Source organism: Lissotriton vulgaris, chromosome 2_1 (genome assembly GCF_964263255.1).
Source record: "Lissotriton vulgaris chromosome 2_1, aLisVul1.2, whole genome shotgun sequence".
Classification (NCBI taxonomy): domain Eukaryota; kingdom Metazoa; phylum Chordata; class Amphibia; order Caudata; family Salamandridae; genus Lissotriton; species Lissotriton vulgaris.
The window spans coordinates 707,076,054-707,098,528 of NC_141687.1; the positions used below are offsets into that span (position 1 = coordinate 707,076,054).

The following is a 22,475-nucleotide window of genomic DNA, read 5'->3' on the forward strand; positions in this document are numbered from 1 at the left end:
CATTGCTGCCAAATAGAAAGTTACCCCTTTGAGGTGTCTTGTGTGGATGGGGTGATGCTGCATAGTATTATGGGATTTCTCTTACCAGTTTTGTATTGGAGTTAGGGACAGACTCCAGTAACTTCTGCCTTGCCTTGCATCTTAGAACAAGCTCTGTAGCATTAAGTTTCTTGACCCATTCAATGTGAATGGTCTTCTAAGGAAGCCTTCAAGAGCTGACATCTTTTCAGAACATGCTTGGGAAATGCTTAGTAGGGATGGCAAATTAGAGATAGTGTAGGGACAGACTAATGCTTTTAACCTACTAACCTCCGATGAAGGGGACTATTGACATCGGTTGGTCATATTCTACGTCCTGATTCTGGAATTGGCTATTCTGTGTATGCTGCATTGTCTTAACTTCACCCGTAGATTTGGCTTTGTATTAGTTCCAATGTATTTCTCTAACCTCGTTTTGAGGTGTTTGTATGTCCAGCTGTTTCTTGGCTTTGTAATAAACTAACTAAAATTTGGATCAGAGTCTGTGATCCTTCGGAGTCATGGCTCATTTGAAGTTTGATGTATAATTAGGTAACACTATTTTTCCTCTCCTCCACACCTTCAAGCAGTCTTTCAAGGAGACAAAAAGAGACATTGGCCAGGGGTTCCAGAGTAAGTCTAGAATGTGGAACCCAGCTCCTTCACATTGAGGCATTCTGACTTTTCAAATGGCTGCCATTACCACATTTTTAGTTAGTATGCCCACCCTATATTCACTAATATAATACGTTTATTAAAAATGTGTATTTTGTGGTATTACATCTTCTTTCCAATTAAAAATCCCACACAGAGAGAAACAAGTAGGAAATTGTGCAGAGCATGGACAGAGACTGTGACCTTACTCGTTTCAGGTTCCAGAAGCTACACCGTCTCCTCACGCCTTGCAGCTTAAATTAGCCAGTTTGTTTTTCTTCTCAGTGGAATAAAGATTCACAAACACACTTAAGCCTATTTGGACTAAAAATTACTTGTAAAGGGGCAGGAAGATTGGCTTAAATTATGAAGGCATCCACCTCTGCTTGCTTTTGTCGATCTTGAAGTCAGAGGTCACTGAATATAGGAAACCCTTGTTACATTTATATGCCTATATTTATTTCTAAAGTATAACATACATAATAAAAAGTCTATTAAAATGTATACGTTCCTATTTAAGGGAAATGTGGTAGAAATATATCTCAATATTAAGGTGTTTACAAGAAAATAACACAGTTTACTAATTACCTGTCATTACTTTTTCCCTTTTGGTCAATTTCAGAATCAGGAACAGTAAAACTCACGCTCTCCCCTTCCTGCAGTATTAGAAAATGGAACATGTCAGTGCAAGCTCTGAGATATGTATCCACTGTTAAACAAAACTATGCCAATAACATTCAGAATTATGATACACTTGTGCAAATTAAAACGTTGCTTCCATTCACTTGCTTATTTAACAGATGACATACATCATCGGTCTCACGTCCTGCCACTTTCTTGTTCCAGCCTAGCGTCTACGGATGATGGTTTCACAGAGTGCACTATACCTTACTCACACTGGAACACAGTTAACACCTTGGCTGCTAGAGGTTTTCCCCTCCTGTGCTGCAAAGTAAGATATACCATTGTTCATGACGAGCTCAGCTCGTCATAAGCACAGCTAAGGTAAGATATACCATTGTTCATGACGAGCTCAGCTCGTCATAAGCACAGCTCCACTGTGCCTCATGACGAGCTGCGCTCGTCATGAGCAGGGAAGGGGTTAATGGACTTACTAATCAGCTGGTTAGTGTGAAGCTCACTCGGTCTCTGAGAGTGCTGTGATATGGCAAAACAGTCAACCCCCTCTTCTTAACTGTTCCAAACGTCAATATGCAGTCCAGAAAGTTTTATTTACCACACAATGTAGGGCACACATTATTAAATGAATTTTACAGGTGTTTCTCTGAAACTGTTCAAATATCTTTCTATGCTATATCTCCAAACAGTGAATGAACTACCCCACAAGTCCATGAAGTTTCTCATATTAAAGTGCGCATATCACCTGAAAAAATGTATCTACTGCTAACGACAAAAGTAAAACAAGCATTGGCAAAGCCAATAGGTCCTGCCTACTCAAGAATTATTGGCTTTGTTACTATGTTTTGGCAATCTTGTACTCCAGCGTGGCTGCTGTTCAGCATGACTAAAAGTTAGTGGTGTACAAGAGGGTGGCGTGGAATGAAGTCTTGTAAAGTGTAGTGTCATGGAGTAGAGTGGAGCGCCATGGAGTGGTGTAGAGTTGAGTGTCATGGAGTGTCGTGTCGTGGAGTGTTGTGGAGGGAGTAGATTGTCTTAGAGTGGAAGGGCATAAAGTGGACTAGAGTGTCGTAGAGTAGAGTGGCATAGAGTGTCATGGAGTGTCCTGGAGTAGAGTGGAGCGGAGTGGAGAGTTGCGGAGTATCATAGTGGAGTAGAGTATCGTAGAGTGAAGTGGCATAGTGTAATTTATTGTTCTAGATTAGAGTGGAGTGGCGTAGAACGTGTTGCATAAAGTGGAGTAGAGTAGAGTGGCGTAGAGCAGAGTAGATTATCACAGACTGGAGCGCCACAGAGTAGAGCAGTGTAGTAGAGTGGAATAGCAGAGTGTTATAGAGTGGACTGGTGTAAAGTGGAATAGAGTGTCATAGAGTGGAGTGACATAGAGTGGAGTGGTGTGGCGTGGATTGGAATAGTGGAGTAGTGTGTCATAGAATAGAGCGGAGTACAGTGGCCTGGAGTGGCATAAAGGAAGTTGCGTAGAGCATGGCATAGAGTGGAGTAGAGTGCCAGAGTCGAGTAGAGTGTCAGAGTGGAATAGAGTTTGATGAAGCAGAGTGTCATAGAGTGGAGTGTCATAGAGTGGAGTGTCGTAGAGTGGCATTGGGTGGACTGCTATAAAGTACAGTGTTGCAGAGTAGATTGGCGTAGAGTGCAGTGGTGTAGAGTGCATTGGTTTTGAGTAAAGTGGTGTAGAGTGCACTGGCATAGAGTGCAGTGACATAGAGTAGAGTGCCATAGATTGCAGTGGCGTAGAGTGAAGTTGTACAGAGGAGTGTAGATGGGAGAGGCGCAGCATAAATTGCAGTGGCATAGAGTGCAATGGCATAAAGCGGAGTGGCACAGAGTAGAAAGGTGCAGAATGTAGTGGCGTATTTTGCAGAGCGTAGAGTGGAGTGGTGTAGAGTAGAGTGGAGTAGGGCTGCATAGATTCGAGTGGAGTAGACTGCAGTGACATAGAGTAGAATGGCACAGAGTACAGTAGCATAGAGTGCAGTGGAGTAGAGGGCAGTGGCCTAGAGTCAATTATTTCAGAGTAGAGTGAAGTCGTGCAGGGTAGAGTGCAGAAGTGTAGAGTGGCATAGAGTAGAGTGGCGTTGAGTGCAGTGGTGTAGAGTGGAGTGATGCAGAGTGGCATAGAGTGCAGTTGAGTGGCGTAGAGTTGAGTGGTGCAGACTAGTAGAGTGCAGGAGCATAAGGCTTGATTCACAGAATTAACTTAAGACAAAATCCTAAATGTACTAGTTTTGATATTCACAGAATGCATTTACTACTTTTGATATTCACAGAATGGATTTACAACTACTAACTTTACGTCCACACTCGGGCAGAAATTCCGGCCCGTAGGTGGGACTTATGGCCCGGAGGTGTGACTTCCAGCCCGGCGGTGGAGATTTCGGCCATGGCTAAATCTCCGCCACGGGCCAGAATCCCCACTTGCGGTCCGGAAATTCCACCTACGGGCCGGAAGTCCCACCTTCAGGCCGGAATCTCTGCCTCTGGGCCGGAATCTCCGGCCCAAGTGCGGACGTAAAGTTAGTAGTCGTAAATCCATTCTGTGAATACCAAAAGTAGTAAGTGCATTCTGTGAATACCAAAAGTAGTAAGTGCATTCTGTGAGTACCAAAAGTAGTAAGTTTAGGTTTTTGTCTTAAGTTAGTTCTGTGAATTGGGCCCATAGAGTACAGTAGTGCAGAATAGAATAGAGTCGCGTAGTGTGCAGTGGCTTAGAGTAGAGTGTCGTAGAGTGATGCAGAGCAGTTGGCGTAGAGTGCATTGGTTTTGATTAAAGTACTGTAGTGTGCACCGGTGTAAAGTACAGTGGTGTAGAGTGGTGTAGAGGACAGTGGTATAGAGAATAGTGGTGCAGAGTAGATTGCAGTGGCGTAGAGTGCTGTGGCTCAGACTGGAGTAGAGTGGCACGGCATGCAGAGCACAGTGGCGTAGAGTAGATCGTTTCAGAGTAGAATGAAGAGACATAAAGTGGAGTGGCGTAGAGTGCAGTGGTATAGAGTACAGTGTTGCAGAGTAGAATGGCATAGAGTTGTGTGTACTGATGTAGAGTGCAGTGATGAATAGTGCAGTGGTGCATAATAGAGTGGGGTACAGTGCATTGGCATACTGTAGAGTGGTGCAGAGTAGAGAAGCGTAGAGTGAAGTGGTATAGAGTGCCGATTCAGAGTGCAGTGGTACACAGAAGATTAGATTGGCATAGAGTGGCATGGTATAGAGTGCAATGGCGTAGAGTGCAGTAGAATGGTGTAGAGTACAGGGGTGCAGAGTGGAGTGCAGTGGCTCAGAGTAGACTGGCTCAGAGTAGAGAGTGGTGCAAAATAGAGTTGTACAGAATAGAGTGGTGGGGAGTGAAGTGTTGCAGAGTAGAGTGTTGTAGAGTACAATGGTGTGTCATAGAGTGCGTTGTATAGAGTGCAGTGGCGTAGAGTGGTGCAGAGTAAAGTGGCATAGAGTAAAGTGGTGCAGAGTAGAATAGAGTGGCATAAAGTTCAGTTACATAGAGTGCAGTGGCATTGAGTAGAGTGTTACAGAGTAGAGTAAAGTGGCGTACCATGCAGAGGTGCCGAGTAGACTGGCATAGAGTGCAGTGGCGTAGAGTGTTTTGAGTAAAGTGGTGCAGAGTGCATTGGCATAGAGTACAGTGGCATAAAGTGCCGTAGAGTGTCATGGAGTAGAGTGGAGTGGAGTGTCATAGAGTGTCAGAGTGGAGTAGAGTGTTGTAGAGTAAAGTGGCATAGAGTGTAGTTTAGTGGTGTAGAGCAGAGTCAAGTGGCATAAAGGGTGTTGCATGGAGTGTTGTAACGTAGAGTGGCTTGGGGCGGAGTAGATTGTTGCAGAGTGGAGTGGCATAGAGAGGAGAGTACTGTAATAGAGGGGAAATGGCGTAGAGTGTTGTAGAGTGGATTGGCGAGAGTGCTGTACAGTGTTTTAGAGTGGAGCGGCATAGAGTGGAATGGTGGAGTGGAGTAGAGTGGAGAAATGTTTCATAGAATAGAATGGAGTAAAGAGTTTTAGTGTGTTGCGTAGAGCATCATAGAGAGGAGTAGTGTTGTAGGGTGGCACAGAGTGGAATAGGGTGTTTTAGATTGGAGTGGCATAGAGTGGTGTAGACATTGATGGAGCTAAGCTTCATAGAGTGGAGTGTTGTTGAGTGGCCTAGGGTGGAGTGGTGTCAAGTACGGTGGTGAAGAGTAGATTGGTGTAAATTGCATTGATTCTGAGTGAAGTGGTATAGAGTGCACTGGCATAGAGAGCAGTGACATAAGAGTATTATGACGTGGATTGCAGTGGTAAAGAGTGGAGTTGTGCCAAGGAGAACAGATGGCAGTGGCATGAAGTACAGTGGCATAGAGTGGAGTGGTGCAGACTAGCGTGGCATACAGTGCAGTGGAGTAGAGTGTAGTGGCATAAAGTAGATTGTTTCAGAGTAGATTGAAGTGGTGTAAAGTGGAGTGGTACAGAGTGGAGTGGTACAGGATAGAGGTGTAGAGTAGAGTGGCATAGAATAGAGTGGTGTAGAGTGCAGTGGCATAGAGAGAAGTGATGAAGAGTGTCACAGAGTTCAGTTCAGTGGCAGAGTTCAGTGGTGCAGAGTAGAGTGCAGTGGCAATGAGTACTGTGGTAAAGAGTTGAATAGAGTGGCGTAGAGTGCAGTGGCATAGATTAGAGTGTTGCAGAGTAGAGTGCAGTGGTTCATAATAGTTGGCGTAGAGTGCAGTGGCATCAAATGCTTTGGTTTCGAGTAAAGTGTTGTACTGTGCACCGGCGTTGAGTGAAGTGATGTAGAGTAGAGTGGTGTAGAAGACAGTGGCATAGAGTAGAGTGATGCAGAGTAGATTGCAGTGACACAGAGTGGAGTAGAGTGGCATGGCGTGCAGTGTATAAAGTGGAGTGGCATAGATCGGATTGAGTGGAGTGTTGCAGAGTAGAGTTGTATAAAGTGGAGTAGTGTAGAGTACAGTGGTGCAGAGTAGAGTGGAGTAGCCTACACTGGAATGGTATAGAGTGCATTGATGCAAAGTAGAGTGTTGTAGAGTGCAGTGGCATGGACTAGAGTGTCGTAGACTGCATTGTGTAGAGTGCAGTGGTGTAGAGTAAAGTGGACGGGCATAGCGTTGAGCAGCGTAGAACAGAGTCACGTAAAGTGCAGTGGCATAGAGTAGAACAGTGCAGAGTAGAGTGGAGCAGGGTAGATTTTAGTGGCATAGAGTGGAGTGACTTAGAATGGAATAGCACAGAGTGGACTAGAGTGGAATAGAGTGTAGTGGCATAGAGTAGGTTGTTTCAGAGAACAGTGAAGGTGTGTAGAGTGCAATGGCATAGAGCAGTGTTGTAGAGTGCAGTGGTGCACAGTAGATTAGAGTGGTTTAGAGTGGATTGATAGAAGTGCAATGGTGTAGAGTGGAGCGATGCAGAGTAGACTGGTGTATAGTGTAGTGGTGTACAGTGCATTGGCACAGAGTGCAGTAGAGTGGATCAGAATAGAGTGAAGTGGTATAGATTGCAGAGGTGCATAGTAGAGTGTCAGAGATTGCATTGTTGCAGAGTCAAAGTGGCATAGAGTGCAGTGGTGCAGAGTAGAGTGGAGTTAGGCAGGGTATAGGGCAGTGACGTAGAGTGGAGTGGCATAGAGAGGAGTGATGCAGACTTGAGGTGTGTAGAGTGCATTGGCATAAAGTAGAGTGGTGCAGTGGCATAGAATACATGGGCAGAGAGTTCCGTGTTGCAGAATAGACTGTCATAGAGTGCAGTGATGTATAATTGAGTGCCTTGGTTTCGAGTAAAGGGGTGTAGAGTGCATTTGCATAGAGTAGAGTGCAGTGGCATAGAGTAGAAGAGTGCAGAGCAGAGTGGTAAAGAGTGGACTGATGCAGCTTAGATTGCAGTGGCATAAAGTGGAGTGGCGCAGAGTGGAATGGCGTTCAGTGCTGTAGAGCAGATTGTTTCAGAGTAGAGAGAAGTGGTGCAGAGTGGAGTGGTACACTGTAGTTTGGAGGGGTTATGGGTAAAGTGCAGTGGTGCATGGAAGAGTGCAGTGGTGCAGGGTAGATTAGAGTGGCCATTACAAGAATGGTGAACAGAATGAACAATTCAACCATTGTGCATTTGCATTGGATTATATGAAAACATATGATTGTTTTCCTACCTAGTACTGCCTATCCTATAAAACATTGGCTGTGCAGGTCTGCCGGAATACCTTTGAGTGGTCAAACTCCCCATTTACCTGAAGGTGTGTGTCATGTGGTAGCAAGTCTTGATGTAGAACAGGCCTCTGCCCTTCTCAGGATAGTGGCTGGATTCAGCTGGGCTAGAATTCTGGCATGGGGTGACCTCAACAACACATAAAAATGCTCCTCTGTCTGTTGTGATTAATATTGAGGTATAGTGCAGTTTATATAATGAACTGGACCCATTTGTTCTGAGCCTAGGCTCTGGTCCAGTTGTCATTGTTGATTCTACCCACCCAGAGCTGTCGCCAATGAGACAACAAAGACATTTTATGCAGTTTTCCTAGGCCTTGTGCAGAATGTGCCAAGGCCGGATAATGTGCCTTCGAAGAAGTGTAAGTGTAAGCAAACCATTTGTGAGAACAGTATCCCATACGGATGTGCAAGCAAATGTGTGTTAAAGTCATTGTTTAATAAGACGTCAACAAGCATGTAAAGTGTTTGAGCCCGTGGCCCATATAAAGTTACGACACCCACTCCTTGTCTGTAAGGTGACAAAAAAGCTTTATATTAAATCTAAAACATATACTAAAATCAAAGTTTAAATTTATCATGAAACCTAAAAATGTTAAAAATACTACACTATACTATACTAATAATAAAAGCAGAAAGAAAGACAATTTGCCTTTTAAAAGCCAAATTAAAAATGTGAATTTAAAAGGTGCATATAAAAAACTATTTTACATTTTAAAATGTTGCTGAATTATTTAAAAAAATTGCATGGTTGTTAAAATGTTCTGAGAGTCAGGCGAAACAATATTATTTCCCGCTTCCGCAGATGATGTATCAGTTGGCACACCAGTCACAGGATCCAAAAAACAAATACAGTGGTATCCAACCCAATCAGCAGCCGCTGAAGGTGTGACAGCCAATAGTGCATCTCCAGAAGACGAGCTAGGATCTGAAATTCCAGGAGCCGAGGCATCCATGGAAGGCTCATAATATGCATTTTGCAGCAAATGCAATCTTGCTGGTCATCTTTGCAGATGGACTCAAAGCACTCATCAGCAGTTCTATATCCATAGATTGGACCAATTGCATTCCAAGGCACATATCCAGGACACAGGCAAAAGTGCACTGCAGACAGCGGAACACGAGCTGTACGCAATGTTACCAGATAGGCCGAAAGGACAAATACCAGTTGTCATTTAGTTCATGAAGTAAGGATGCGCCAAACTACTGCATTGTGTGTTCCTGACATAGTAGCACATGTGGTAGTGCTGTTTCTATTTTTCCATATGACAAGACATCCACTGTGGAGCCGTAAAAATTGAACCAAGATTCGGACAATCAGAAACAGGACAAGTTGTATGGCTCCAAAAACACTTGAAACCAAGGAGTGTATGAAAGATGGAACAGCTACGAAGAGTCTGGAAAACACTAAGAAGACTTAACCCTCAACCACATAATCCTAAGAGAGTGCATGTCCCTTGACAATGCAACCTGAATCCCGTGGCTCAAGTACATTAAAAGTAGCCTGGAAAAGGTAGGGCGCGGTGATCTATTTTGTAAGCCAGAATCGATTGTCAAGAAGGATGTGGAACTTATCAGGGCAGCCTTCCTGTCCCTAAGGAAAGTGGACAGGGAAGCGCAGGAGTTACTGAAACCTAGTGTCCGCACATTTTTACTACTCAAAACAACTCCGACAACTGAGCCTTACCTTATGGGGTTTTTAACAACACATGAGAAATCTTTATTAACTAGGTTCCGTATGAACCTTTTTCACTTCTTGCTAGCTATGCCGAAGGGATACAACAGAGGCCAAGTGTTAGCCCCCTGCTGCTGTGATGGACAGGCTCCGCAGGATTTGTTACACTTTATGTTTCTTTGTAAGTTGTATGAAATTCCCCGAGGGCACTTTCTGGTTCCAATTTTAAAAAGATTTAATTTTAGCTAGGCCCGTCCTGCCCTTATGTACCTTCAATTGCTAAAAAAAGACTGCATTATTTTCATAGTAGGATTTTTAAAAGCTTCTGTGAAATCAAGGGCTTGTATGGATGTGTAGATAGTGAAAGTTTAAGGTTTTAACGGTTTAGCTGATTTTGCGCATTCCTTTAATTGGAGGTCATGCTCTTGCAAGATTTCTATATGAAGGCCCATAACAAATTAGGGTGGGCATTGGGCCTTATTTATAACCTGTAAAAGAGATCTGACTTCAATATGTTTTAATGAATTACTGTTTTATGTATCTGTTTTATGTTTTTATGCTCTCTTATATGTACTTTAAAGGTTTTTTGATGTAAAACCGAATAAAGTTTATTTGAATTGAATTGAATACTAAGAAACCCAGACCCAATCGCTTTAATTTTTTTTACTACTCCCGCAGTATTTGAGGCATTAAAAATGTGGTGCACAAGTTTGCCGAAATGTTGTGAGACGTTAGTGCATTGTAGCGACTGGATTTCAGAAGAAGACCTTGCAACTTAAAGATCCAAGGTCGCCCTTGCAAATGTTAAGGAAAATTCCTTTTGAATCAATAAAGCTTTCAGTCTACTCAGACTAGTAAAGTTCACATTTAAAATAGAAATTTAAGGCCAAATTGTCACTTCACTACCTGTACAAGCTGGTGGAAAAAGCACATTTGTAAAACAGGTCAAGACCTTAGAAACCACCACCACATAGGTAGGCTTTCCTACTTTCAGTTTCTATTTTTGCTTAATTTTGGTAGGATTTTTTCAGTGTTTTCTAGTTATTTCAATACCTTAAAAATACAGTGGTTATCAGTGTTTACACATTTTCGTGCCATTAAACACAATAGAAACAGTGTTTTTCAAGTGTTTATGGAACTTTTTGCTTTTATTATTGCTTGCTTTCTGCACTGATAGTGCATGGTATACAGACAGTGTACTTACAGTATATATGAGGTCCGAATACATTTTTACAAATCAAACTTATTGTAGTATACCATACAATACTTCTACAGTGAGTCTATGGTAATGCGCGCCCACTCTTTCCTTCTCTAGTAAACTTTTATCTGACACTTGAGACGGGCAATGCCAAAACAGCCAGTACACAATTTGCTAACTCTGGCCACTGACATAGCTTTCCATGCCGATACCGGTGCACCTGAAGACTGCAATTCTTTGGGACAGGTTCTGCAATATATGGATTGAGCTGGGCAAATATGTCATCAGAGTTATTTAAGCAGTACTTTTCAAAGTCCGGAGAAAATTCCCCTTTATTGAAGAATCTAGAACTTGTGCAGAGTTCCACAGTGAGGCTTCATCGACTTCAAATGCCAAGGTTGGTGAAGGGACATTTCTTTACATCTTTGGAAGCCATTTCTCTTGCATTGTAAAATAAAAATTTCCTGAATTGCTTCTCAACATTGCTTTGCTTACCGAGTGGCAAGCATTCTAACATGGAACATGTTGCAGTGCCAAAGTCACTAAAAGTGTCGCCCAGCCTACTTTCAAGGAGATGTTTCACATCTACACCAATTACACTGACCACGTGGTAGACAAAGGTGATTTCAGATTATGCCCTCAGCAGTCATGTTTTCCTGTAAAAATCTAAGAATTCAGTGTACTTTGTTTCACATCACTATCAGTATGTGACTGAAGATCCTCACATTTCTTGCCTTTGGCATGATCACTAAGCAGAAATTCTGTAAATGGTCACCACATGGATAGTACAGCATTTACAGCCCTTGGGCTGAGAACCACAAGCTAAATGACTTAGTATGGGCGAATTTTGAGGATTTGCGGTCCACGAAATGGCAAAAAAATCTATGAGTTCGCAGGAAAATCTGCGAACTCGCGGATTTGCACAAATATATACTGGAGTACTTTCTACTGGCTAATCAGTAAGTGCTAGCTCATGGGTAAATGTATAGTGCTTTTCCTACACTACAGCTGTGTAAAGGGCCAGAAAATTTGTCTCCAGTGACCACGTGTGTCTGTAACTTTGCCACAGCGCCAAAAGGTGTTGAGGTCCCTTAAGTGAGCTGTCCATCATAGTGAGGAAAGGGCGCGAAGACGTTGCATACCCTAGTGTGTGTGGGGCGGGGCCAAACGGGCGAGGCTTCTATGCGAGTATACATGCCTCTTGTTTATAAAGGGTCAGAGACCAATCAGAGCAGCAGATGAGAAGGAAGCAGCCTCCTGGTCACAGGAAGTACACGGTGATGGGCTCGAGAAACTCTTGGATGCAAAGACCTCCGTCAAGGATTACATCTAATTGTAGACGGTAGATATAGGGAGGAAGCATCCCTGCCTAGCCTCAACCGTGCTCACTAGTTGTTTGAGCTGATTATAATGCGTTACTGAATTTGAGCTTCAACTCGGGCTTGTGCAAAAAAAAAAAATAATCCGCCCGCGAGCGGATTTGCGGATTTTTCGGCAATTTCGCTAGATTCTCGGATCGCGAAATTGCAGAAAATCCACAAATTACACGAGCGGAACGGATTTTGCGCCCATACTTAAAAATGACTCAGTCGGGATGACTCTTTCTTTGATGTCACACAAAGCACAAAATGAGAAATATTTGTGTTTTGTTCCCGGTCACAACGATACTGTGAACCAGAAAGACTACAAAGTCCATAGCATTCTTCAATAACTCTGCAGATTGTAAAAAGGCTTTCAGCATACCTTCTAGCAAGTGACAAGAATCTCTTACAAGGTAGCACTTCAGCTCAGGAATCGATTTTGAAAGGTCATCACATTATTTTCTTATAAACGTAGCTGAATTGCTGCAAATACAAACACTATCACTCCAATCTTTGCTGGTAAGAACTTTTTGCAGCAGCATTCCAAGTGACACTGTGCGCCATGTTTCCCAAAAGTCTAGTGTCATGTTATGTTATGTTAACAGAACTTGTTAAGCACAACGTATACCTGTAGGTGTCTTGGCGCTGGTTCAGTGAGCAAAGGTGGGGAAGAAAAATAAAAGAAAGAGAGCCTATTTATTAACAAGCCAGGTTTTCCGGGGCTTTCTGAATTGAAGTAGGGAGGGGGCTGACCTTATATGTAACGGAAGGAGATTCAAAGATTTTGATGCTCCGGCCAAGAAGCTGCTCCCTCCCCATTTACGTTTCCAAAATCTGATGAAATTGACTTTATACAAGCTTCATGATCTTAGATTTCTTGTAAGAGTGTACCAGGAAAAGGCTTTTTTCAAGTAGAGAGGTCCAGAGTTGTGAAGGGCTTTATAGGTAAGGCAGAGAGACTTAACTTGATTCTGTTCTTGACCTCCAGCCAGTGGAGATCTTTCAACACTATAGAAACAGAGTGGTAAAAATCTGGCTGCAGAATTGTGAAGCACTTGAAGTTTGCTCATGTGTTCGTCCTGCAAGCAATTATAAAGGCCATTGCAGTAGTCTATTTTGGATAGTATTAACATATAGATGACTGTCTTCCTAACAGAGGTGGGAAGAAAGATTAATATTTTCTTGAGTATTCTGATGGTATTGTAGGATGAAGAGACCAAAGCATTGATATGTTAGCCTAGATTCAAACGGTCATCTATAATGACCCCCAAACTCTTGGCTTTACTGGTGGGAGCAGGAAGGGGACCCATTTCTAAAGGCAAGCAAGATACTGACTAGAAATTGGGTTGTTACTGAACAGAATCCCCTCTGTTTTCCCGGCGTTGAGCTTGAGACAATGCTTGCTCTTACAGGAGTTGATATGTCTCATACAGCACTGAAAGCGATGACTGGTATCATTAGCTTTGTTAGAGGCGAAGAGCATGATTTGCGTGTCATCTGCATAAGAAGTGAGAGACAAACTGAAGGATTAGACAAGTGTGGTAAGTTCTGCAATGTATACATTAAAGAGGGTGGGACTAAGCGAAGACCCGTGCGGGACTACACAGGGCAGGCAAAAAGAGTCTGAGGAAAAGGCATCAATTTTGATTACCTTATCCCTCAGACAGGAAGGAAGATAGTAATTTTTAAGCAAGATTTTTGATGCCTATTGCTTCCAAACAATGGATCAGGGTGGAATGATCCACGTATTAAAAGCCGCATATAGATCCAGCAGGGTCAAAGTGGCTAATCCTCTGTCGTCCAGAATAAACTTGAGCTCATCAGTAGCTTTTATCAGGGCCGTCTCTGTACTATGTTCTGTTCTGAATCCGAAGTGAGTGGGTCTGAGGCAGTTGTTATCTTTGATGTACTGGTTTAGTAGGGTGTTCATCCCTTTTTTGATTATTTTGAAGGAGAATGAAAGTCTGGAGATGGGCCGGTTGTCGGCTGGATCTTCTAGGTCCAGGTTTTTTTTTTAACAACGCAGAATGGAGGCTTGTTTCTAATAGGATGCAAAGATGCCAGTCCTGAACATGGTATTAAAGACATTAGATTGGATGCAATAATGTCAGGAACCAGCTTAAGCACTGAAGGCGGACAGGGATCATCCAGGGAGCCTGACTTGGTGGAAAGAATGAGGTCTTTGATTTGAGTAGTAGTCACCGGGAGGAAAGTGTCAAAGACAGCTGCTGCCGAATCATTGACAGGGTGACCAGCCCTTATGCTGTGATAGGCGGGCAAGCTATGATTGCAAGAGTGATCAAAGGAGTCAAAGATTAGATCAATTTTGCTCCTAAAATGCAGGGCAATCGGGCAATCGTCTTGCAGAAGGACTGGCTAACCCAGTCCCCTTTGTGATCATGTTTTGTCCACTATCCCAGATGCTTGGTGACAGCACTCTTTTCACATATATCTGTCAATACATCTTGCATTGAATTGTTGAAGGCTGGGGTATTTGGCAATTCATCTACTATCAATACGGATTTGCTAGAAAAGGGGGCTGGTGTATCAAAGGGTTACACCCATAATCTGTCTGTGGGTAAATATGATGGTACATAGTGGGAAATATTCTTATGAAACCAGCCATTTTATCTATCCGTAAAGGAATCAAACGTAGCAAAAATATCAAATATAATTTTGATATTTCCTGATTCTTGACAATTTATCAAATAATTAAATAAGATCTAAAACATGCTTCTAAACCCTGCATCTTAAGGCCAAAGACCACAAAACTAAAAAAATCAAAAGGAAGAAGAAACAATATTTTAGTGACATCCCTTAACAACAAAACTCAAGCAAAGTAATGTTAGCCCAGTCTTTCTTGCTGCTACCTTGTATAACAAAGTTACATTGCATTGGCCCCTTCAGGAAGAAATACAAATGACTCTTTCACTCTCCTTTTCCTTTCTTTAAATGGCAGTTAGCTTGTGGTTGTTCAGATGTTTTTTCAGTGTTTATATGTTTACACCGGTGAGGGTATTTCCCTTTTGGTGGGGTTTTTCCATTATTATAGGTCTAAACCTAAAACTGAATAGACTACACATAGGGTACTCTTGGTTTCATTCTGCAGCAACCTTGGTCATTCAACATCAAATAACTACCATTTGAAAGTAATCTGCATGCCGGTTGAATTACAACAACTGGGGAACCCTTCAGATAACAAGTTAAGTTTGCTTTGGATGCATAACATGTTCCATGAAGTGCAACCTCGCTGCAAACTAGAGAACAGCTGAAAGTATTCTTGCAGCCTGTACAGCTAAGAAAAACCTCAGTATCTCCATTTCTATACCTGTAATCGAAAGGTAGGACCCATTTCACGTGTACAAAACTCATCCCTAACACTTCATATCTGCCTACTTGAAAGTGTTGTGAGCAGTTTGCAAAGTGGAATGTTAAAATTGGCAAAGATATAAACTCATGAATTATGCCACAGTAAATGGTCATTTCTCTAGATGATCTATATTTAACATTGTGTATGTTGCGTCCTTCTTTGCCATAATGTTCTGCTCTCTTGTTAAATTTTATTCCAGAAACAAATCAGTTGTGTTTGAATGCTTCCAGGGAACGCGACCATTGCGCAGAATCTATAAAGTCTAGCTCAATAGTAGGAAGGATATAACCTGACTTTGTCTATGTTGCAAAAGGGAATGCCACTTTGTATAATATCAATAGCCGATGACACAATGTTAATCAGAGAATACATTCTAGTGGATAAAGTAGTCATACCATTGTCAGCTACTGCTAGATCCTTTTCTAGATTTACTCTGTCAATTTCACTTATCAGCTCAGCAGCCTTCTGCTGTGACACTTTCTACAGTTTGTTGTATATTTCATACAAAAAGTCCTTTTGACGTGGCTTTCTAGGACTAACAAAAATCCTGTAAATCCGTATCATCAGAAAGGAGAGACAAGTGTTCTTTCACCTCATCGATTGTGGAATGTTTTAGCCATTTGAGGCATAATTTTCCCACGTTATATGTTTTTACTCCTTCTGAGTGTTGTATCTGCGAGTAATATGGTTCTGGCCTATTTAGGGTAAACCCCTTTGTATTGATTGCCAAATTGGCGTAACAACCATTAGTATTTAATGGCCACTCTATCCATTCCTTTGGACTGGAAAGCGAAGAATTATATGTACCATTCTTGAGTTGTTGAACTTTTCCTCTGTGTAATTTGTGAACTGTTGCCAATTCTCAAAACGTGAACATGTAGGAATGTTTGGTGTGTTCATGTTCTTTAACTTGGCCAGGCTAAGTTAGGATGTTTGTTGAAAAAACCCTTGAAGCCCATAAAAAAGAAATCAAAACGGAAGCCTGGAAGGATTTATTGAGTACAGACATTTAAAAATAGTTCTATGTTTTGGGGGATCATAAACCGTCCATTCTTCTTGGATGGCCTCCAATGGTTTGATTGATTGTAATATATCAGTTGATACTGGGGTAATGCATTTTCAGATTATTTATGGCAATCCTGCAGAAGTAGCTACCCTTATTACACCAGCATTTGCCAGTGGTAATTATGCCCTGGTTTTCACTGAAGAAGTAACTGAAGCTACTTTATCCATGTCAAAAAACAAAGCACCTGGCCCAGACAGTGTTTTCGCTGATCTTTAGAAGTCAAACCTCCCAATGTGGACTAAAATTATAATACATGTTTTTAATGCAGCCTGCAAGACCGGTTCACCATCGTCTTGGTCAAAATCCACTATCATCTAGTTTTTTTAAGAAGGGGGCGAGATAAGATCCACAGTGTTACAGGCCAATATGTCTCATTGATTCAGTAGTTAAAGTTTTAGGAAGAGTGAAACTTGTAAAGTAATTTCCAACCTACAATATGGTTTTAGGTCAGGGAAAGGTACCATAGATGGTATACACCCGTTACAACGCATCTTTTACTCCGCACTACCATTACAACGCGACTTTTACTCCGCATACCATTACAACGCATTGCGCTGGGGGGCGCTCTAGGATAGGGAATAAGTATAATTTACTATCCAACACCTTCCCTAGGGTCCACGGGGACTGGAGTTAGAATAGTAAATTATACTTACCACTATCCAGCACCCCAAAGCGCTATGCGTTGTAATGGTATGCGTTGTAAATACCGCGTTGTAAGGGTATGCGGAGTAAAAGTATGCGGAGTAACATGGTACATCCACCATAGATCAGTGCCTCAATTTACAGTTGCTAATTGGAAAATATACCAATGCTAAGAGAGGTTCACTACACTTGGTCTTTATGGACCTAACATCGGTGTTTGACCAAGTGAATAGATCCTAATTGTGGTTGTTACTGATCAAAATGGGGGTAGATCATAACATCAGGAATTTTGTACATGATCTACATAGGGACCTTTCTACTGCTATAAGATATAATCAGACCAGGAGTCTCTTCTCATCTATAAAGGTATACAGGTGTGTTAGAGAGGGATGTCTACTAGACCCTCTTTTAATTACACTATACATTAATAACCAGGGTGCAGTTTTATGTACAGCCTGTAGAGACATCCCTTGGGTGGGCTCCCACTTAATCACTGGGCTCCTTTATGCAGATGACACAGTATTATTAGCAATGACAGCAATATGGCTCCAGCGTCTTCTTAATTCTTGTGTAGATTTTATGATGTTGTTAGACTCAAATACCAATTTAGCAAATTTGCACACAATGAAAATGGGCCAGAGAATTAGAAAACAGAGAAGTCAGTATGGGGGAGAGGGGGTACCGAAATAACAAGGATAACCAACTTCTCATGTATGGGGAAATAGACTCCATTCAGAAGCCAAAAGAATACAGACACAAAACCAATCCAAAGGAAAAAGAAAAGCAACAAAATGGAAATCCAAATGTAAATCCAAGGTGCAATAAAATATGTCTTTATAAGTCAATTTATAAATGCACAAGTTCCATGGGGTGGTGGCTCTGACAAATCCTTTTTTACATTTTTTATTTATTTTGATGGAGGGTACATCACAATCAAAATATAAAGAAGATGAAAATACACAACAAGAAAGAGAATTGAGTCATACTAGGCATGTAAATAGACAATAGTAACTATACATTTAAATATGTCCAAAACCCCTATTCAAATAACATCCAAATGCATTCTAGATAGCATCTTGATTCTAGAGGTATTTCCATATTTGTCCAAATTTTTGCATTGACTTAATAAATCCATTTTTAACCAATGCACGTTCTCTTTTGTAAATATCATACATAGGAGCTAGCCACGCTGATAATGTAGGGGGATTAGGCGTAATCCATTCTCTCGCAATACAAAGACGGGCAGTTACTAATACAATGGACAAAAGCTCCTTATCACACACCTTAAGCCCCAACATAATCTCTTTAGCAGTAAAAAAAAGATCAGATCACAGTCGTTGACCAACATATTGCTTAACATTCTCCCAAAAATCTAATAACCTAGGACAAGTATAAAACATGAAGAACATCGGCTGCCCTTTGGCTGCACTTAGGACAACATGTTCTATCCCCACCAACTTGAGCAAATACTTGCAGTGGTTGTTGCCATCTGCTGATTTTCTCAGGGAGTATAATATAACTTACAAATAGTATTAAATTGTTGCAGCTTTAGGTTGATAGAATGTATAGAGTTATATCCAGTGGCAACGTAATTTCGGATATATCCGTAGCTGTATCAAGTGTCCGACTCCATTTATTAGCACAGTGGCTGATATCAGCACCTCTCAGATGACAAAGCTGTAAGAACATTGAGCTGATTCTAGCTTTAAGCACTAGATGTAAAAAATGTGTAAGTAGTAAATGAGAATGTGGAACTTGCAGCCCTTGTCGTAAGAAGTAATCTCTAAATTGTAAATATTTAAAAATGATTGATGTGGGAATGCAAACGATCATTGGAGATATGCAAAAGTAGAGAAACCACAGTGATCGTATAGTTGACCCAATCTTTCAATTCCATATCTTGCCCAGCTATAGAGTTGTTGAATATACTCGGGAGAGATGGATTACTCCAAAAATCAAAATGTTCATGATTAATCAAATCTTCAAAAGTAAGTGAAGAATAGCTATGAATTTCATTCCATGTACGAACCATATCTCTAATGGTCTTACACCGCACTCTTTTGAAATAATTGGGATCGTTAACCCTGTACAAAAACATTTGGTTATCTATACAGAGCACCAAAATAAACCCAAAGTACGGCTGTTTATCAGTTAATAAGCTTTGTAGTTGCCCAGTGAATGCTGCCAAAAAGTAAAGTTTAAAGTCAGGGAGTTGTAAACCTCCAAATTTATAAGGAAACCTAAGTAAGTGTAACGCCCGATGTGTCTGCTTATAGCCCCAAATAAAACTACTGGTTGCGCCCTCAAATTTTTGAAAGAAATAATTGGGGACCCGTAAAGGAATAGCACAAAATAGGTAAAAAAAAGTGGGTAAGATTGTCATTTTGATTACGTTAATCCGGCCTATGATGGTTATGGGAAGTTTATTCCAGCTCTTAAATTTCTTTATAACTGAGTGTAATGGCGTTTCATAATTAATTCTCCAAATTTGATCTATATTGGCAGTAATGCAGACCCCCAAATAAGTTACAACGGAGGAATCCAAGAAAAAATCAACAATGTTGACAAAATAGCCAGAGGAAGTTTGTGCAAAAACAGGGACCTCACGGGCTGTGTAGACTTGGTGGTTAACTCCAATGGTGGACTGTACTAACCAACTACGCTGTTGGCATGTGGTATTGAAACCTGTGAAATCACATACAGTATTTATATGGAGTTTGTAGATGTAACGGGTAATAGCAAGACTTCAGTGTCAGATATCCCCAGCTGGGGAGCAGAAACCTCAGTGTAATGGATTTTCCTGTATGGCAGTGAGAGAAGGCAGGTAACTACCCAGGAGCCCTCATGGCCTACTGGCCGCATGGTGTGATTTGATTAGGTTGATCAACACAAATCTTTCATGATTATAAACAGCAAGGGATGTTAAAAGTAAAGTTCTGGTACCTTCAACACAGGCTCTCAATAAGATGAGTGAACTCCTCCTTGTCCACAATCTTCTCTCTACCCAGACCCCGATCTTTGGAATCCATCCAGGAGTTGTTGGTTATCCCTTCACTTTGCTAGTGGCAGAAGGTTTCTTGAACTCATTGCTTTGCTAGTCCCGGAAGTCTTACAATTTCTGTAAGACAGCCAAACTTTCACTGATATCAAAAGGTATTTCCACCAACACTGTACTAGGATTGTCAAGATCTGGAAGGCACCTCTTGACCCGAAATAAGACCTCATAGGGAGTCCAACCACCCAAGAATGTTCTAGACATATTTTTTAAGGGTCTCTGTACCCCATACAGGAGGGGGACCCAACTGCGACCTGAACCTAATACTCTAGCTGTTAAAGACTACTTTAATTCACGTTTTTTCCACTCCACTATTGAATTTCTCTCAGGATGATAGGGGAAGGAGTAGTGCACAGTCACACCCAATGTTCTCATGGTATCCCGGTAAGTCTTTGAGACAAATGCGGGGGCCAGTCTGAATGAATGTGGCTACTGCATATGTGCTGATGAAGACTTGCAAATCTTTTATAAGAGTTCGAACATCAGGCGATTGCTGCGGCCATACACATAGGAATCGATAACAAGAATCCACGGCTGACAGAATGTATTTAAAAGAGCCATCACTGCGTTGTGACCCACGGTGGTCCAGATAAACGAAGACAATAGGCTTGTTTGAAATTGAGAGGTGTCTGCAGTGGATGTGCTGTGTTGAAAACATATATTTGTTGACAAATGTTGCATTTAAGGACATAGTCTTTAGTCTGTTTATATAGGCCTGGCCAACAGTAGCGCTGCTACCATAGTGAAACTGTAGACACCACCCCTGCATGAGCAGAGGCTAGACTCTCATGTGCTGCCATCGTAAATTCGAGCCTGCAAACTAAGGGCTCCATTACGATGGTGGGCGGACTGTTCGCAAGGGATGTGGCGGTCCCATACCTGAAATTAGGATGCCACCGTGGCGGTGGCAAACCCTATTCCCAGCATTGTAGCGGGTGGTGCTCACAGCACTGCCTGCCACAATGCTGGGAATGCACGTTGGGCATTTGCATGCACAGCATGACAGGCATTGCACGGTGCCTGCCACCTTGTGCATGCAAATGCAGTGGAGTACCATAGGTACCCCCAATGTGCACCCCCCACTCCCGCAACATCCAGGGGGCCCGCTACAGGCCCCCAAAAGCGAAGACCACATGGCTTTCCATGGCGGCAATGCCCCCATGGAAAGGCACATCTCCGCAAGCATCGTAATATGGATGGCGGTGTCTTTCTGCCATATTTCCGCTGGTCGATGAGTTGACTGGCGGAAAAGAGGCAGACGGTCTTTCCATCCGCCGCAGACCGCCTCAGCCATAATAACATGGTGGGGGGTCTTTGCAGTGTGGATGGCGGGCGGATTAACCCCGTCAGGCCGGCGGTGACTACCGCCGGCCCGGCGGGGGCGTTTCACCTGCCATCCTAACGGGCCCCTAAATTTGGAATTACTCTATCCCCCACTCTGGAAAGATGTGCAATGAAATCTTTTGTGCACTTAGCTGGTAGGAGTATTTTGGTGGAAAAGATTTTGGTAAGGGAGAACCACAGCACACAGCTGTGACTGCCATTGTGTCTCCATCTTTCCTCATGATAGAACAAGTTACTGCAGCCATGACAGCAGTTTGTAGTGCTGCCTTTGGAGCTTCATCAGCAAATGAATTTCCTGCAACGTGTATTTCTACATATTGGTAGCTCAGTGTGTGAATAACATGAGCCCACTGCAAACTTACTTTAAGATTTGCCACCTTTCCCCAAAGCAACTAGTGCTTAATAGTATACCCTTTTGAGTCTCTCATTATAAGACTGGACATAATATTATGAATCACACACTATAATTGTGGGGAGTGCCAGAGTTATAGCATTCAGTTCAGCCAGCTGTGAATTGCAATCACCTAGTGACGTCAAGGGATCACCAGGCTGTTGGTGTTAACACAAATGTGTAAGGGGCATATGGAGGAAGGCGTTTGCGCATCGCAAACGGCCATTTGGTATGTAGGTGCCACATAGAAAAATAAGGAATCGCAAAAATTGCGATTCCTTATTTTGCTCAAGCATTTAAGGAATTGCAATTTTGCGATTCCTTAAATGCTATGTAGGGGTGACTTTTTAAATGCGATTTTGGCTCAAGGAATCGCAAAAAATACCACCTACTCCAAGTAGATGGTATTTTTCGATTTCCTGTCAGAATGCATTTTTATTAAAAATTCAAAGTGCAATGTGGTGCACACACATGCCGTTAGGGCATGTATGTGCGCCACAAGTACTTAAAGGCACATTCCAGGGGTGCAACAGGTGTCCTTTGGACACCCTGGCACCCTTGGAATTGCGATTCTCAAATTGCGATATTCTCATAGAAAATCGCAATTTGAGAATGTATCTCCATTCATTCCTATGGGTCTCTTGGCCCATAGGAATGAATGGGACACTCATTCCTTAATTGCGATTCGCAATTTGCTAATCGCAATTAAGGAATTTTAGCAATTCGCAAAACAATTGCAATTTTTTACCTACATTACATTTTGCAATTTTCAAATAGCAATTCCTTAAAAATCGCTATTTGAGAATCGCAAAATGGAAATTACCTACATATGCCCCTAGGGGCATAT

The 22,475-nt window shown here is 42.1% G+C and overlaps 1 protein-coding gene across 1 annotated transcript in view; it reads right to left on the minus strand.

Annotated features, from left to right (window-relative positions):
• Positions 1–22,475, minus strand: part of LOC147731014 (uncharacterized) — a 206,060-nt gene that overhangs the window by 17,205 nt on the left and 166,380 nt on the right. The window contains exon 7 of the mRNA XM_086958669.1: positions 1,261–1,328. Within this exon, the coding sequence (XP_086814795.1) occupies positions 1,261–1,328 (68 nt within the window). The remainder of the gene's footprint in view (positions 1–1,260; positions 1,329–22,475) is intronic.